This window comes from Xenopus laevis, chromosome 7S (genome assembly GCF_017654675.1).
Source record: "Xenopus laevis strain J_2021 chromosome 7S, Xenopus_laevis_v10.1, whole genome shotgun sequence".
Lineage (NCBI taxonomy): Eukaryota > Metazoa > Chordata > Amphibia > Anura > Pipidae > Xenopus > Xenopus laevis.
Window position 1 is genome coordinate 45,603,755 of NC_054384.1, and position 17,105 is coordinate 45,620,859.

The 17,105-nt window shown below is 42.9% G+C and overlaps 1 protein-coding gene across 1 annotated transcript; it reads right to left on the bottom strand.

Moving 5' to 3' along the window:
* Positions 1-218: 218 nt before the first annotated feature.
* LOC121396330 lies at positions 219-6,342 on the bottom strand. The gene has a single exon (XM_041571171.1). The coding sequence runs from the start codon at positions 5,501-5,503 to the stop codon at positions 1,034-1,036; it is 4,470 nt and encodes a 1,489-aa protein (XP_041427105.1). The 5' UTR covers positions 5,504-6,342; the 3' UTR covers positions 219-1,033.
* Between the last annotated feature and the right edge of the window lie 10,763 nt (positions 6,343-17,105).

Consider the following 17,105-nt stretch of genomic DNA (forward strand, 5'->3'; position numbering starts at 1 on the left):
TTGCCCTCATTGAGACAGACCTTAACCAATTTTTTGCTGAAAATTGCACTTTAGATGCTTCCCCCGCTTGGGTATGGGTTGCGCAGAAAGCGTTCATTAGGGGCTGCCTCATTCGCTATGCAGCGAAGAGAAAAAGGGAGAGATTACAGACACTTACTGTCACGTAACGTGTGACGTATGACCAACTAGCACACACCGGGAAATACCACACCTTTAAGAGGGGTTTACACAGGGGTTTATTTCCGATATACAACAAACAGTAGATCAGGAACACGGCATTAGCATGTGAACTCCCCCAAGTCCCAAAACACTCCTGGTCCGAAATAAAGAGCCTCCCTTGGAGCAATCCACTCCAAGATGCACACGCCCTCCAGGCCAATCCAAATCCAAAGTCAGGGAGTTCCTTTGGGCAATTTCAAAGGGGTAAGGAGCAAAGTGCCTTTGGGTGAATCCACAGAATAACCATACCTCGAGGGGATCCAGGTATAAACAGTCCTCTGGGAGGTAGGGAGATCCAAACTGTTGGAGGGAGTCTTCTTGCCTCAGCTAGGATAAACTCCAAGGAACCGCAGAGGAGGGTGACCTGCCGCAGCCAGGTTACACCCCAGACGAACAACAACCCCTCTCCCCCCTTCCCCCTGGTATTTATACCCTGCATCTGGTGACCCTGCCCTTTTCCCCACCCCCTAGGGTTGATTGGCTGGGAGGCCGGCCCTGCTTCTGGTTAACCCCACCCAAGCAGGTCTGATTGGCAGGGGCCCTGCAGCATCATGAGGGGAGGGGGAAATACCTTGGAGGGGTTTGTCCAGCTCTTCTGGAGGGCAATCCTGGGAGCTCCTTTGTTTCAAGCTTTTTGGCGGGAAAGTAGAACAAAGAACCACCATCTTGGATTGTATGTGTACTAGTCAGTAAACTATGGGTAAAATGGGGCCAGTAGAAGGGGGTTTTGGTCACATTTCTCCCTCCTGGGAACAAGTGGTTTCTCTGGGGCTCCCCACTCTTAGGGAGAGCCTCAGGAACCACTGCTGGTTTCTTAGTCCTCCTGTCGGGAGAGGCCATCTGCATTGTGATGCTCTTTTCCCCTCCTGTGCTGAATGGTGAAGTTATACTGTTGAAGCAGGAGGCTCCATCTCAGCAGTTTTCCATTGACTCCTGAAACTCTCTGTAACCAACTGAGTGGGTTGTGGTCTGTAACAACAGTAAATTCCCTGCCATACAGATAGGGCTGCAACTTCTGTAAGGCCCATACAATTGCCAGGCACTCTTTTTCAATAGTGGCATAGGCAGCCTCTCGAGGGAGCAGCTTTCTGCTCAGGTAGGCAATTGGATGCTCCTCCCCATGGCCATTAACTTGGGAAAGTACAGCACCAAGGCCAAAATTGGAAGCATCCGTTTGCAGAAGGAAGCGTCGTGAGAAGTCTGGGGCAGCCAGCACAGGGGAGTTAGCCAGGGCTTGTTTGAGAGTGTTCATGGCTGATTCACATTCTGGGGTCCACACAATGGTTCGAGAACACTTGCGGCTTGTCAGATCTGTCAAGGGTTTTGCAATAGTACTATAGTTAGCAATAAATTTACGATAATAACCTGCAGTTCCTAAGAAGGCTAATACCTGCTTCTGGGTTTTAGGTATAGGCCACTGGCAAATTGCCTCCACTTTAGCAGGGTCAGGGCGGAGCTGACCACTCCCAACTCTGTGTCCTAAGTACTGTACCTCGGCCATAGCTAGGTGGCACTTTTCTGCCTTAAGGGTGAGCCCAGCATTCTGAATTTGTGTCAGCACTCGCTGGAGGTGCTGCATGTGCTCCTCCCAGGTCTGGCTAAAGACAGCTATGTCATCCAGATATGCCTGGGCAAAGTCCTGCATTCCGTCCAGCAGCCTGTTCACAAGACGCTGAAACGTGGCGGGGGCGTTTTTCATGCCAAATGGCATTACTGTGAACTGAAACAGACCAAATGGGGTGATGAAGGCTGACTTTTCCTGGGCACTAGGGGCAAGGGGAATTTGCCAGTAACCACGGCTGAGATCCAGGGTAGTTAAATATTTAGCATTTCCCAGCCTATCTAATAGCTCATCTACCCTGGGCATTGGGTAAGCGTCGGTGGTTGTCACGTCATTGAGTCTCCTATAGTCCACACAGAATCGGGTACTCCCATCCTTCTTGGGCACCAGCACCACAGGGGAAGCCCACGGACTATGGGAAGGAGTAATAATCCCAAGGGCCAGCATCTCGTCTATTTGACTTTTCACCTCGGGCCGAACAGCTTCAGCCACTCGATAAGCAGGACTACGCACAGGTAACTGAGTTCCTGTGTCTACTTTATGTTCAGCCCAGTGGGTGCAACCTGGGTTGGCAGAAAACATGGGAGAAAAGGAATGCAAAATTTGACAAAGCTGGTCTTGTTGAGATGGGGTAAGGTGGTGACTTATGGTGACTGAGTCTATACCCTTGGCTGGAGTGACCTCTCCAATAAGGTTGGGGAGTGGGGGGTCATCTGTATCTTCAGTTGGGAGACTACAGATGGCACTAACAATATCCTCTCTTACGTGATAGGGCTTCATCATATTTATGTGGATAGTCTTATAGTGGGATGGATCATCGGGAGGGGTTACCACATATGTTGTATCATGAAGCTTATGGGTCACCACATAGGGTCCTTCCCACGCAGCCTGGAGCTTATCATGCCGTGTGGGAACTAGGAGGAGCACCTTGTCTCCTTCCACAAACCTGCGCTCCCTGGCCTTACGGTCATACCACACCTTCTGCCTTTGCTGAGCTGCAGAGAGGTGGTTATGTGCCAGGCTGATCATTTGTTCCAGACGCTGGCGGAATTTTAACACATAGGGGATGACGGGGACCTCTTGGGATTGTGGGGCCCCCTCCCAATATTCACAGAGTAAATCTAAGGGGCCACGGACCCTCCGACCATACAGCAGTTCAAAGGGAGAGAATCCTGTGGATTCTTGGGGAACTTCTCGATAGGCAAACAGCAAATGGGGTAAATAACGCTCCCAGTCCTTCTCACCCGATTCCACAAAGGTCCGTAGCATGGACTTTAGTGTCCCATTAAATCTCTCACAAAGACCATTTGTCTGTGGGTGGTATGGGGATGAGTGGATAGGCCTGACCCCACAACGCTGCCACAGGCATTGAAGCAATTGGGATGTAAACTGGGGCCCTTGGTCTGACAAGATTTCACTAGGGAAGCCCACCCGGCTGAAAATCTGGATTAGGGCGTCAGCCACTGTAGGAGCATCAATTTTACGCAGGGCTACCGCTTCTGGGTATCGGGTGGCATAATCAACTACAGTGAGAATATACTGTTTCCCAGAACGGCTTGGCCGGCTGAGGGGCCCAATAAGATCAACTGCCACCCGTTGGAAGGGCTCACTAATGATGGGCAAGGGACAAAGGGGAAACCTGGGTTTGTCATTTGCCCTGCCAGTCCTCTGACAGCTGTCACATGTGCGGCAGTACCGTGTCACTTCCTGAGAGACACCAGGCCAGTAGAAATTTTGGGTTAAACGGTGTCGGGTGCGGGTAACGCCCTGGTGTCCTGCTAGGGGAATCTCATGTGCCATATGAAGAAGCTGGGCGCGGTAACTCTGAGGCACTATAAGTTGGCGGTAACACTTCCATGGCTGGTCAGGGTCCCCCTTCACAATCCTATAGAGTAACCCATGCTCCCACACAATCTGTTCCCCCCGCTCATTAGGGGGTTTTCCTGCCTCACTTCGCATACGCTCTAAAGTTGGGTCAGTGTGTTGATCTTCCCTAAAGGTAGTGGGGTGGAGTAAGTCAAGGGAAGGGGGTCTGTCACAGTCAGCCGCAGGTTCTCTTACCTTTTGTGCTGCATCTGTAGCTTCAAGCCTGGTTCCATTCATATCTCGGGAGAGGCTGCATTGAATATGGCCCACATCATTGCCAAGGAGGATCTCAGCAGGCAGTTGTCGCAATATCCCCACTTGGTGGGTGAATGGTCCATCTCCTAGATCCAAGGTGACTTGTGCTATTGGTATGTCTTGTTTGTGCCCACCAGCCAGAACAATGCGGGCAGCTTTACCAGGAACCACTGCATCTGCAGGGACAATATGGGGCTCCACTAGGGAAATACAAGATCCTGAATCCAGGAATCCTTCTACCTGTCTCCCATTGACCAGGACAGGAAGTACATGCTTTCTTGGCTGGCCATTGTTTCCCCAGCCCATCCCCATGACAATGTATTCCTCTGATACTACCTCTCTTGGGCTGGATGTGGCAACCGCTGTGTCAGTGGTATGCTGTCGCACGGTCTGGATAACCTGCTGGCGGATATTGGGTTCTGGTGAAGAGATAGCAGCAATCGGTCGGGGAGCAGGGAGCTTTCCTGTGGGCCCTGATGGGGTAGGGCGGAGATTCAAAGGGCATGCTGAAAATAAATGGGTCAGAGATCCACAACGAAAACAGGTCCGGGATGGGGCTGCACGAATAGGTGCTGAGGGGGTACGATTAGATATAGGGTTGGACCGTGGAGGCTGTGGACGGTCTAGGCCACGGGAGTTAACCAGTGCCCCTGTAGCAAGGTTAAGGGGGCGGGCCTGAATACGGTTTTCCACATACTCATCAGCTAGCTGGGTAGCCTCCTGTAGGGTACGTGGCTTACGGTCACTTACCCACTCCCTCACCTCACAGGGACACCTCTCAAGGAACTGTTCTTTAAGAATGAGCTGGCACAAGTCTTCCAGTGTGAAGGTCTGGTTACCACGTATCCAATAGCGGAATGCCCTTTGCAGCTTACTGCCAAAGTCCTGATAGGTGTCCTGAGTAGTTTTAAGCAGGTTGCGGAAAGTCCTCCGGTAGGAGTCAGGCGTAATGGAGTAGCTGGCTAGAAGAATGCGCTGTACTTCCCCATAATCTGCCCGTTGGGGATATGGTATTTCCTGGTAAACTTCATTAGCTTTACCAGTGAGCTTACCAGCCAGCACGAGAACCCACTCATCCTGAGGGACCCGGTGGTCCTCACACAAGGCCTCAAAAGAGCGCAGGAAGCTGTCTATGCTCTGCTTAGACTCATCAAAGGCAGGGAAGGCAGCATGAGTCAGTTTCACAACTGGCTGTCGTGCAATGGTTGGGCCTGCTGTGGGCCCAGAACTCAAGTTCCTAGGCTGATTTCCCTGTATAGTTAGGCGCAATACCTCTAGCCGTTCTGCTGGGGTCAGCCCTGGACCAATAGCAGCAAGGTGTTTTTGAAACAAGGTAACGGTGTTGTCTTCAGGTTCCCCAGCTGCATCTTGGTGCAAATTATAGTTTTCTTCTCCCTCCTCAGGGGTTTCTGGGTCACCCTGGGCATCACCTTCCTGGGTAGGTAGAGCATGGGGTGTGAGAAGTTCTATGAGTTCCTGTCTCCGCTTTCCCACTGTGTCAATACCCCATGTGTGGCAGAGCCTTTGCAGCGTTGGTAGCCTGAGCTCAGTAATCTCCTGAGCTGTAAGGTTTGCAAAGTTCCCTGATGTGCTAGTTTCCATTATCCGCACCGCTTGCCACCAGAAATGTCACGTAACGTGTGACGTATGACCAACTAGCACACACCGGGAAATACCACACCTTTAAGAGGGGTTTACACAGGGGTTTATTTCCGATATACAACAAACAGTAGATCAGGAACACGGCATTAGCATGTGAACTCCCCCAAGTCCCAAAACACTCCTGGTCCGAAATAAAGAGCCTCCCTTGGAGCAATCCACTCCAAGATGCACACGCCCTCCAGGCCAATCCAAATCCAAAGTCAGGGAGTTCCTTTGGGCAATTTCAAAGGGGTAAGGAGCAAAGTGCCTTTGGGTGAATCCACAGAATAACCATACCTCGAGGGGATCCAGGTATAAACAGTCCTCTGGGAGGTAGGGAGATCCAAACTGTTGGAGGGAGTCTTCTTGCCTCAGCTAGGATAAACTCCAAGGAACCGCAGAGGAGGGTGACCTGCCGCAGCCAGGTTACACCCCAGACGAACAACAACCCCTCTCCCCCCTTCCCCCTGGTATTTATACCCTGCATCTGGTGACCCTGCCCTTTTCCCCACCCCCTAGGGTTGATTGGCTGGGAGGCCGGCCCTGCTTCTGGTTAACCCCACCCAAGCAGGTCTGATTGGCAGGGGCCCTGCAGCATCATGAGGGGAGGGGGAAATACCTTGGAGGGGTTTGTCCAGCTCTTCTGGAGGGCAATCCTGGGAGCTCCTTTGTTTCAAGCTTTTTGGCGGGAAAGTAGAACAAAGAACCACCATCTTGGATTGTATGTGTACTAGTCAGTAAACTATGGGTAAAATGGGGCCAGTAGAAGGGGGTTTTGGTCACACTTACTATATTAGAAATGGAATTAACTGACTTGGAAACAGCCAACAGATCACACCCTACTAATCGCACTAGGCACCGTATAGAAGAGATTAAACAGAAAATAAGAGCTTGTCAAATAACTACGGCGGAACACGCCATCCGTAAGACTAACCATAAATTTTACTTATACGCCAACAAGCCTGATAAAATGCTGGCCAACCTATTAAAGGCCCATAATAAACGTAACTCCATTCATAAGATCCGTCAGCCTGATGGCCGTATCACTTCCGACCCGAATGCTATAGTTTCGGCCTTCCAAACTTATTATCAAACCCTTTATGATTCCCCACCCCAGATGAATGACGCGACCTTGCACCGATTCATTCAGCAACATGCCCCAGCTCCAATGACAGAGGAGATGAAATTGATGTTAGAGGAAGAGATTACGTATCAGGAGATCGAAATTGCTATAAAAAATCTGAAGTCAAACAAGGCCCCTGGTCCTGATGGCTTTTCTTCCCTATATTATAAAAAATTTCAGACTCAGCTGATTCCCCACCTACAGGCACTATTTCGACATATTGTTGCAGGTCACCCTTTACCACCAGAGATGAATGAGGCTAGAGTAACCGTAATTCCTAAACCTAATAAAGACCCCCTATCTATTAAAAACTATAGACCGATTTCCTTATTGAATTTGGACATCAAATTGCTTGCTTCCATTCTGGCTCATTGACTGAATAAAGCCCTTACTACACTAGTCCATAAGGACCAAATCGGATTTATACCCTCTCGCCAAGCGCCTGATAATATCAGAAAGGTTGTTAACCTGATAGCTCACGCAAATAAGACTAACACTCCCCTCTGTCTTCTTGCGCTTGATATTGAGATATTGACACCCTAAACTGGAGGTATCTTTTCGGTTTACTCGAAGCGATAGGAGTAGGCTCCAATTTTTTGAATACGCTAACAACTTATTATCATGATCCAAGAGCCAAACTTAATCTTCCATCTACAGATCCGCAGGCATTTATCCATATTAAGAGGGGCACTAGACAAGGATACCCACTCTCTCCGGCTTTACTCGCCCTGGCATGCTTGACAAAGGGGTACTGCCCCGAAACGTTGCTTCTCTGCAAATAAAGACACAAGGGATTTCCCTGTTTGAATTGCCGTGTGTGCCAGTGTATTTCTACTATTGACCTTGGGGAGGGTGCCGATCCCTCCAGCATTGAGCACCTGGCTATCCTGACTGAAGGCCTGGGTGTGCGAGCCGACATCTCTAACTTGTCTTCAAATGGAGTCACCACCCTTCAGTCATTGACGAGACTAGGGAAGCCCCTCTCACAGCAACAACTCCTGGACGCTTATACTCCTCCTTTGAGTGAAGGTTTCCAAGCCACACAATTACTCCACTTTGCTAGACAACAACTGCGGAAGACTGCCTCAGGCTCCTTTACGTCTACGGCACTGGAAACCATTAGTGCTCAGAGCCCTCTACAACGGGGTGTCCTCAGTACCTTATATCAACTTTTGAACCACCCTCCTCAACAGCCCCAAAAATTGGGCTTTATGCTGAAATGGGAAGCAGATCTAGCTATAACACTTACGCCTGCATAATGGTCACATTGCAGCTTGACCGCCCATAAAGGGAGCACTTGTGTGACTGTTAGAGAGACCTCTATTAAGTTGCTCCATAGGACTTACCTGGTCCCTACACGGCTACACAAATTTTATCCTGCATATAACCCACAATGTTATCGTGGATGCCCCGATCCGGGGTCGTTACTTCATATATGGTGGACATGTCCCGTGGTGTCTCGCTTCTGGGACGCTGTGGCAAATCTTCTCTCTGGAGTTTTTCATGTTCCATTCCCTAAGGACCCGCTAGTGATGTTACTTGGTAAAAAACCACCTACGTTTGATAACTCGGCCCATAGACTGAGTCAGCATGTCTTAATGGCCGCTAGATTGATTGTTGCAGGACGCTGGAAGAAACCGGACTTACCCCTAGATTCTCTGAAAGCAAAGATCATCTCTATTGCTACTAATGAGAAACTCACATATACTTTGAAAAATGATTTGGACGCATTTAATAAAATATGGCTTCCCTGGGTGGCATACGAGCTTGATCCCGCTTTATTTGCGGCTCTACAGGCCTGATGAGGGGTCCGATCTGGTTAGTCATTGTCTATACATTTGGCTTGTACATGTTCTATTTGATTGCACGCTGCACAGTACCCCACCGCCATGTATGTTTATTTATTTAGTTTTCTCTTAGCTATTCCTACTGCTCTACCAGGTGACATGTTCTTTTAATTTACTTTTCCTTTCCCCCCGTCCCTCTCTTTTTGCTTTTGTCCCTTCTCTTCCTATTCTATTCTTCTATTACATCCACTGTTTTTGTATTATTCTGCCAATATTGGGAGTGGGATACCACATGTTGTGGATGCCCTCTCGCTTGTGATGGTGCTGCTTTGCTATTCAATAAAACTTGTCAGTTTAAAGAATTCAATTGCTTAATTATACATTTTACAAAGGGACTAAGTTTTACCTGCAACTTACTAGCTGCTTTCAAAGTAAAACTCCCAAACTTGGCTGCCCTTTTATCTTAAATATATTGATAATGGGTTGAGTGCAGAGGACCTCTTGTAGTTGACTATATGTATTTTGTGGTCATGACTTGGGGCAGCTGGGAAATTGACAATATGTCTAGCCCCATGTCAGATTTCAAAATTGAATATAAAAAAATCTGTTTGCTCTTTTGAGAAATGGATTTCAGTGCAGAATTCTGCTGGAACAGCAACAATGTTTTTTCCAATGACAGTATCCCTTTAAGGAAAACTATACCCCCCATACAATGTAGGTCTCTATAAAAAGATATTGCATAACACAGCTCATTTGTAAAACCCTACTTCATGTAAATAAACCATTTTCATAATAATATACTTATAATATTCTTGTAGTATGTGCCATTGGGTAATCATAAATAGAAAATTGCCATTTTAAAAAATAAGGGCCGCCCCCTGGGATCGTATGATTCACAGTGCACAAAAACATACCAACAAACTATACTTGTTAGGTCACATGAGCCAATTAACAGACAAAGTTCTGTCGTTTGCTTCAACACTTCTTCCTGTTACAGTTAGAGCTGCAGTATTTCTGGTCAGGTGATCTCTGAGGGACAGACAGACCATCACGAAATGGTGGCTCAAGGCAAGAGATGTAAAAGGGCAAGATTTACTTAAATATATAGACCAGTTTGGTAAGTTTCTTTAATAGGCCACTTAATATGATATAAACTCTCTGTTGCTTAAGTGTTCATTTTGGGGGTATAGTTTTCCTTTAATTAATCAACTGCCTGCCCTCACCCATTTGACCCCCCTTGCTGTATATCAGGACATTCACTCTAGGGAAATCATGGCAGGGGTGAGCATGGCAGGAGAGCAATGGCAGATTTAACAATTTAAAGTCCATCAAGTTAAAATACAGAAAGTTTACGTACAACATATTGAGTTAGACAGAGTTGGACAGCAGTTTAACAGTAGTTGGACTGAAAACTCTCAGCAAACATGGGACATCTCATCAAGACTACATCACTACTCATCATTACTCATCATTACTTCTACTTCTATAAACAAGATAAACCAGATTATACCATTTAACTATGTTTAATTTGATTGCTTTTTATCTCTCTCTCTCTTCTATACTTCTGCATATATCATCTGCACTCCAACACCCATCAAACTATCCTGAAATTGTAATCTCCTCTTCACTGCTCCCATCACCCTCTCTCAATCTAAGCACACTGTCTTGTATTGTTAAATCTCTTATACCCTCTCAACCCATTAAACAATATAATGCCTGCACTGTCAAATCTATATCACACCTTGTCTCACTTTCATTATTACAGTTACTTGCACCTGGGGGCATCTCCCCAAATCCTGGTTCAACTCATTCATTCCTCTCCTCACCTATTTCCACTCTCAGGCATTTGACAATGTTTCTAGTCTCTAAAACTTTACACACTTCTAATCCTGCAAACCTTATTCACATAAAGCCATCACTCTCTCTGCCTTTCTCATGTGCCCTCTGGTCAATCGGCAATAAACTCACAGCAGTCCATGATCTCTTTATATCCAAATCCCTTCACCTTCTGGCTATCACTGAAACATGGCTCTCTCCCACAGACACTGCTTCACTTGCTGCCCTCTTCTATGGAGGCTTCTCACTTAGTCACATCCCTAGACGGGATGGCCATCATGGCGGTGAGGTAGGATTGTTGGTGTGGGTTCAAATTCTAACCACACCAACTTCTCTCTCCTTCACTTCTTTTGAAGTCCACAGCATACGTTTGTTTTTTTCCAATCTCTCTGCGTGTTGCTGTCATATATCCCCCCTGGTCCCTACTTTCTTAGATCACTTTGCTGCTTGGCTCCAATACTTTCTCTCCAGTGAGACACCTGCTCTCATTTTAGGTGACGTTAACATCCCCATTGACAATTCTGCTTCTCATGCCACCTCTAAACTCCTCTCTCTAACAACTTAATTTGGTCTTTCTCAGTGGACCGACACACCAACCCATATCGAGGGTCATGCTCTTGATCTTATATTCTGCCACTCGTGCTGCACATTCAACCTCACTAACTCTCCTTACCCCCTCTCTGACCATCACCTACTCTCCTTTCAGATAACACTTTCACCTGCACTATAACAATTGTTATAATGGACTTCATGAGAAAATAATATTGGTGAAAGAGACTCTAATAGGTATCCAAGCAAGCCTTTGGAAACATGGTTATGCTAAACAAAAGAAAGGTTTGGAAGACAGTTGGTGTTACTAAAACAAACTAAGAAGAGAGTTATCTTCCCAGACTGAATCCATGTGAACAGTGCTGACCATCTCCAAGGAAAACTAGTTTAACAGGAATTGAGTTTACCTGAAATATCCATGGAACACAGTGTACAGTGGCACCTAATGGATGGTGTTCAGTATAGTACATTACTGTAATTCAATGGATGCCTATGGGACTTGAAGAATCTCTACTGGACAGTGTTTCATCCTGGTTACAGGACGTGTACAAACAAACTGTAGTGGGCTACGGCCTGGTTGTCATGGAGGGCAAAGGGCTATAACTGGAAGCTCCTCCATTTGGTCTACACACAGAAGAAGAAACCAAGGAAGAAGGAATAGGTGATGTATCTGGAGAAACACCTTTAAGGATAGCCACCTAGACATAACTCTATATGCACGCATCCCAAGACATTAGGTTAGAGTACTTAGGATATACCTTATAAGCCTTGTATGTTGCATGCTTCTTTTATTATAAGATTTAATGTACACTATGGTGACTTGCTGTAATTGTATCAGTTGATTATAGGAATAATAAACTTGCATGTCCATAAATTACCAGAGTCCTTCATATGTTATATGCTGGTCCATAGCAAAGGAAAGCCTGACAGGTTATAGTCACAAACCCGGTATTTAGGGGGGCTTTATATAGTGGTCCATAGCAAAGGAAAGCCTGACAGGTTATAGTCACAAACCCGGTATTTAGGGGGGCTTTATATAGTGGTCCATAGCAAAGGAAAGCCTGACAGGTTATAGTCACAAACCCGGTATTTGGGGGGGGCTTTATATGTTGGTTCATGGTTAAGGAAAGCCTGACAGTTTATAGTCAGAAACCCAGTATTTAGGGGGGCTTTTTACATTGGCAGAGCCAGGCAGCGATCCATTCTTTTGAGATGCAGTGTAGAATCTAAGTCAGAATTCTGGAAATTAGATGTATGGGCTTTAGAGTCTAGATTTAGAATTTTAAATTGGCAGGTAAGATGGAAGCTATAAGTAATTTTGCAGATAATGCTACAGTTCAATATGTGTGTAAAGAAAGTTTTAATGCATTAGAATTGTTAAATGATATGTTGCACCAATTTGAAAATGCTAATAGTAAAATAGGAAAGTTAGGGTTACATAAGAAAAGGAAATATGTTGGTAATTTAGCACAACTTGTTTCTCAGAAGTAAATGTAACATTGTACGTGAAAATAACAAAGAGCATGCTTCCCCTGAAAATTTTATAGTTGATGGTGTTTGTCGTATGTGTCATCTTAACAGAAAAGAAGTTGAAATTCTAGGGGAACAGTTAGAACAGAGAGGACAAACAATAGCAGCACTTATACAGCAGCTGGATGAGATGCGATGTAAATATCAGAATATTTTTCCTGCTGTGGCTGAATGGGAAAACAGTTTATGTTTTGACCCTTTAAATACAGTACAAAGGGCATATCCAGTTATCAGTAGGCCAGACAGTAGTGTTAGACACTCACCCTCTAGCAACTTACATAGCTCTTCATTTACAGTGGAAGAGCCCTATAAAAGATATGCTAGGGAGATAAAATCTCTCATTACTCCTTTTAATCCCAGTGTTCACATGGTATACAACCTTGTCATTTTTGAGCAATTTGTGACTCAGTACAGTTTAGATGATCAGACCGCCTGCTATCTTTTGAGAATATGGCTACCCCCTCACTACAGTAATACCTTACAACTCAGGCAGCAGGATCACAGTTGGGCTGATAAAGAGGAACATAGCAATCAGATTTTAGCTCTTCCAGGGGTAGATATTATTGATATTTCATTCTTAAATGATATTGTCCCTGGAGAAAATTAAGATGCATTTGCTTTCTGTACAATTTATCATTCAATATACTGTATAATTACCCACAGACCAGATTTAGAGATAGGAGACCCCAGAATGTTACGAATACTTGCAGGGAAATACAAAGGCATGGATTTTGTTACTCGCAACCTTCTTGGTAATGCACGCAATTTCCCTGAGTTTCTCTATATTTTAACTGACTGGAGAAAGGTCACAAGGTAGCCAAATACCCAAAATAAGCCAGATTTGTTTTTCTTGTAGGAAAATTGGACACATAAAGAAAGATTGTAAGTACAGGAGAGGTCATAACAGAAAGAACAGAGATTATGTACAGAAGTATGATCCTAATAATCAGACCAATAATGTAGCACCATCTGAGTCTTATGTGCAAACAAATTTAAGAGAGGTATCTGACTTGGCAGGAAATTATATAACCCATAATTACTGGCCTCAAAGAATTCGTAGTGTTTCCATAGGCACAGTGAGTCAAACAGAGAATTCCCAAATTGTGCAGGAGAAGGAAGTGCTTCCAACACGGGTTGCCACACAGGTAGCTACTACAATAGATCTTGTTGACAAATATACAGGACCCTCACCAGTCACTTCTGAAAAAGATTTAATATGCAATGAGGATGATTTTGAATTAGAAAGTAATAATGAACCTACAGAACTCCAAAATATAATAAATCTGCAAGACAACAGTTTGCCTTGTAAGAAAAGTGCATCTTGTATGCAAACAGGAGGGAATCATGAGTTAAATGAATCTGACCACACAATACATTTCCCTGCAAATGACAAACCTAGGGAAGTTTGCGTAGAAAGTGACAATTCTACAATATATACCCAGCCTACAAGCTTGTCAAATGTCACAGCTAGTATTAAGGGCCTGATGTTAGAAAAACAGAAGGAAGATGTTCATAAAAGTAAAGTGTGTGATTCAAATGATCAATATGATGAGTTTCAAAGTATTTCAGATTTTAGCACAGGAAATGCTATTTGCTCAGAAAAGTTTCACAATGTTGTTCCAGAACCCAGTACAAAAACTTGTGATTATATAAATGGCATACAGGTCCAAGTAGTTGATACTGTAAATGGTTTTAAGTCATTGTCAAAATGTTTATCTACATCTGTATTTGCTAAAGCAAACTGCTTAACTACTATATGGTGTCAGAGTAATATCTTACAGGATCTCAATTGCCTCACAGAAGGAGCTGACTTTGAAAATTCCTTTGCTAGATGGAAAACAAGCATACCACATTTGAAGGAAAGTCCAGGGGGTGTTGGTACTACACAGACAAAACAAGGGATTGTTTTTTCACCTCATGTCTGTAATGACAAAAAGGAATCCAATTCTGGACCAGACAGTACTGTAAAAGATCACAATTTTTGGTATATCTTTTTCCAAAGTGTAATATGGGTTTTGTATTATATTATGGCTATCACACGGTATGATTCATATCTGGTCTTCCTGAAGCCATACTTAGAATGCTCTATATAAGTAATATAGTTCTTGCAAGTAGAATATTCTACAGGGCCTTGAAAATTCAATGTTACTAAAAATGTGATCAAAGTTTGTTTTGTATAACCATATTTCAGAATACTGTAGTGATTGTTTAATGTCTTTGTTTTTTTTAAGGATAATAATATTTGTTGTCTTTTTCAGGATATAAAGCCTAAGTAAGAGAACTGCATGCCTTTACACAAAAAAAAAAACAAATCTGAACAACACAGGGTTCAAGAGATTTAACTATATCTGAATTTATAAAATATTCATTTTAATCAGGTAGATAAGTGCCTTTTAGTTAGTTAGCCGCATTTCCAGTTTGATATACATTTTTTTTTCTTTGCTGTTTATTGTATTTATTGAAAAACATGTTTATCTTATTAAGCATTTTTATCTATATTTGGGGCATTATGCAACTGATCAATTTTGTTTCTCATGGCAAAGTAATTGAAATCAGGAATCATGAACTTATATTTAAGTAACAGGTGAATTTGTTGCAAAATGGGACATCTTGCTTACATGAAACAAAATCCATGAATACATCAAAGGGGCTTACCTTTTCTTATTATTAACCAGACTTAATAAAGGGGTGTGTACTATTGTTTCTATCATTGAATAGCCCAGATAAACATATATTTACATATGTATGAACGTTCAATTGGGTGTGCTGATTACATTTTTTTTCCTTACTTCTTTTACTTGCCTGTCTAAGATGTGCAAAATGTTTATTTTAGTGTAAATGCAGAAACAGAGAGTTGCATAACTCCATGTAAATTTTTGCATAGGGTTAAAGGGCATGTAAAGAAAAAAAAAAAATAAAATCCATTTTTACTTTCTTTAATGAAAAATAAATCTATCTCCAATATACTTTAATTAAAAAAATGTGTACAATTTTTATAAGAAACCTGACTGTATGCAGTGAAATTCCCTCTTCATTTACTTGCTCTTACTGCTGCAGATAGGAAACTTCAGACGGTCCCTAACCGCTGCAGGAAACTGATGCTTGTTCCCCTGTAAAGCAGCCGGGGACTGTGTAGAGATTTGTATCCGCAGACCTATTGCAGTCTGCATAGTGTGATTATTAATCAGTTTTGCTGTATCAGCTTTTATGGTAGATATTATTTGATTTGTTTTGTTGATGATTTATGAAGACCCCTAAGCTTAACCTCCCAATTGAAGCCCAGACCACACTGAGCATGTGCGTAGTCTTGGTCTTGCAAAGATGTTGAACAAAGTAAAAAGATGACAGCCCCCTGTGGCCAACTTTGAAAGCATAAATTATTTGTTTAATTAGGCTTCTGGTGTAGCAAGTTCATGTTTATGTTTAGTATACAGAATACAGCATTTCTAGCCTTATTCTATTTTAGACTTTAGTTCCCTTTTAATATTTTGCCTTTTCATGGTGTGTAAGTCTGAATATTTAGTGGTCACATGATCTCATTTGTCTTGATCTGAGCACATATTTCATTTAGTAGTAAAATGCTTTAAATTGATGGTTTGCTTAACAAATGGAATACATAGTATGAGCTATTGGCATCAGATATTCTGGAATTTTTTTTTTTGTTTGTTTGTTTCATAATGTTTGCTCTGTTGAGGCGAGATAAATATATGTACCTATGAGACAATTAGAAGGAGCATCAGCAGAGGAACAATTAAGCATTTTTGTTCTATTTTGCATGAAATGTTATATATATATACAGTATTTGCTTCTATATCCAAATATGGCATGCTAATGTTAATGGTTCAATTGGTTAAAATGTTTACAAAACAATGTTTTTTATTATGTGAGTTACCTGATCTATTTAATAACTGTATTAAAGAGTCCTTAATCCATGACATATATTCTACATAAACTAACAATGCTTTATCTAGTATAGGTAAATCTAAAAACAACTGGACTTGCTGATAACTGTCATGGATGAACTGATGTGTCCTGAAAGCTATTTCATTATATGTTTACCTGTAGAATGTGCAATATATTTTAAACAACAATGCTTCTTTATATAATATTGTGTAAGAAGGTATATTTTAACACACAGTAGTGGCAAATTATATATATATCAGGGGGGGAATGAATTAAGCTGGAGTGATGATATCTTCTAATTTAAAGCTAGTGTTTGAAGTCATATAGTCCTCCTAGTTTGATTGGAACTTTGAGGGTAAATATGAGTACATGTATGGGACTCAGAAACCAGTTATTCAAAAGGCTCCTAATTAGAAGAAAGGTAATCTCCCATAGAGTAAATCAGTATTTATGGAAAACAATGATATTGCATTTGTTTTGTTTTGTTTGAATGTTCTGGCAGACTTAAGTTATGGAGATCCAAATGATGCAAAGACAGCTTATTTTGAAAACCATATGTCCTAAGCATTGAGAATAATAAATCCCATGTACTTCCCCAACAATACTATTTCATGTGTTAAAAAAAAAATGAAAATAATATACAACATACCTACTTCACTGTAATGTTCAGCATATGTATACTTAGTTTAATTGTGTTGGTATACGCTAAAGGGTGACATATACCATAACTAAAATGGTATCTGACGTTTATTTAATTTCCTTTGCTGGTTGTAGTAGAGTTCAAAACTTATTCATATGTCTTTACTATACACCTACCTAATTCTGTGCTCCTGTA

Coding starts and splice junctions, on each gene's coding strand:
- LOC121396330 (XM_041571171.1), bottom strand. CDS start 5,503: ATGGAAACTAGCACATCAGGGAACTTTGCAAACCTTACAGCTCAGGAG.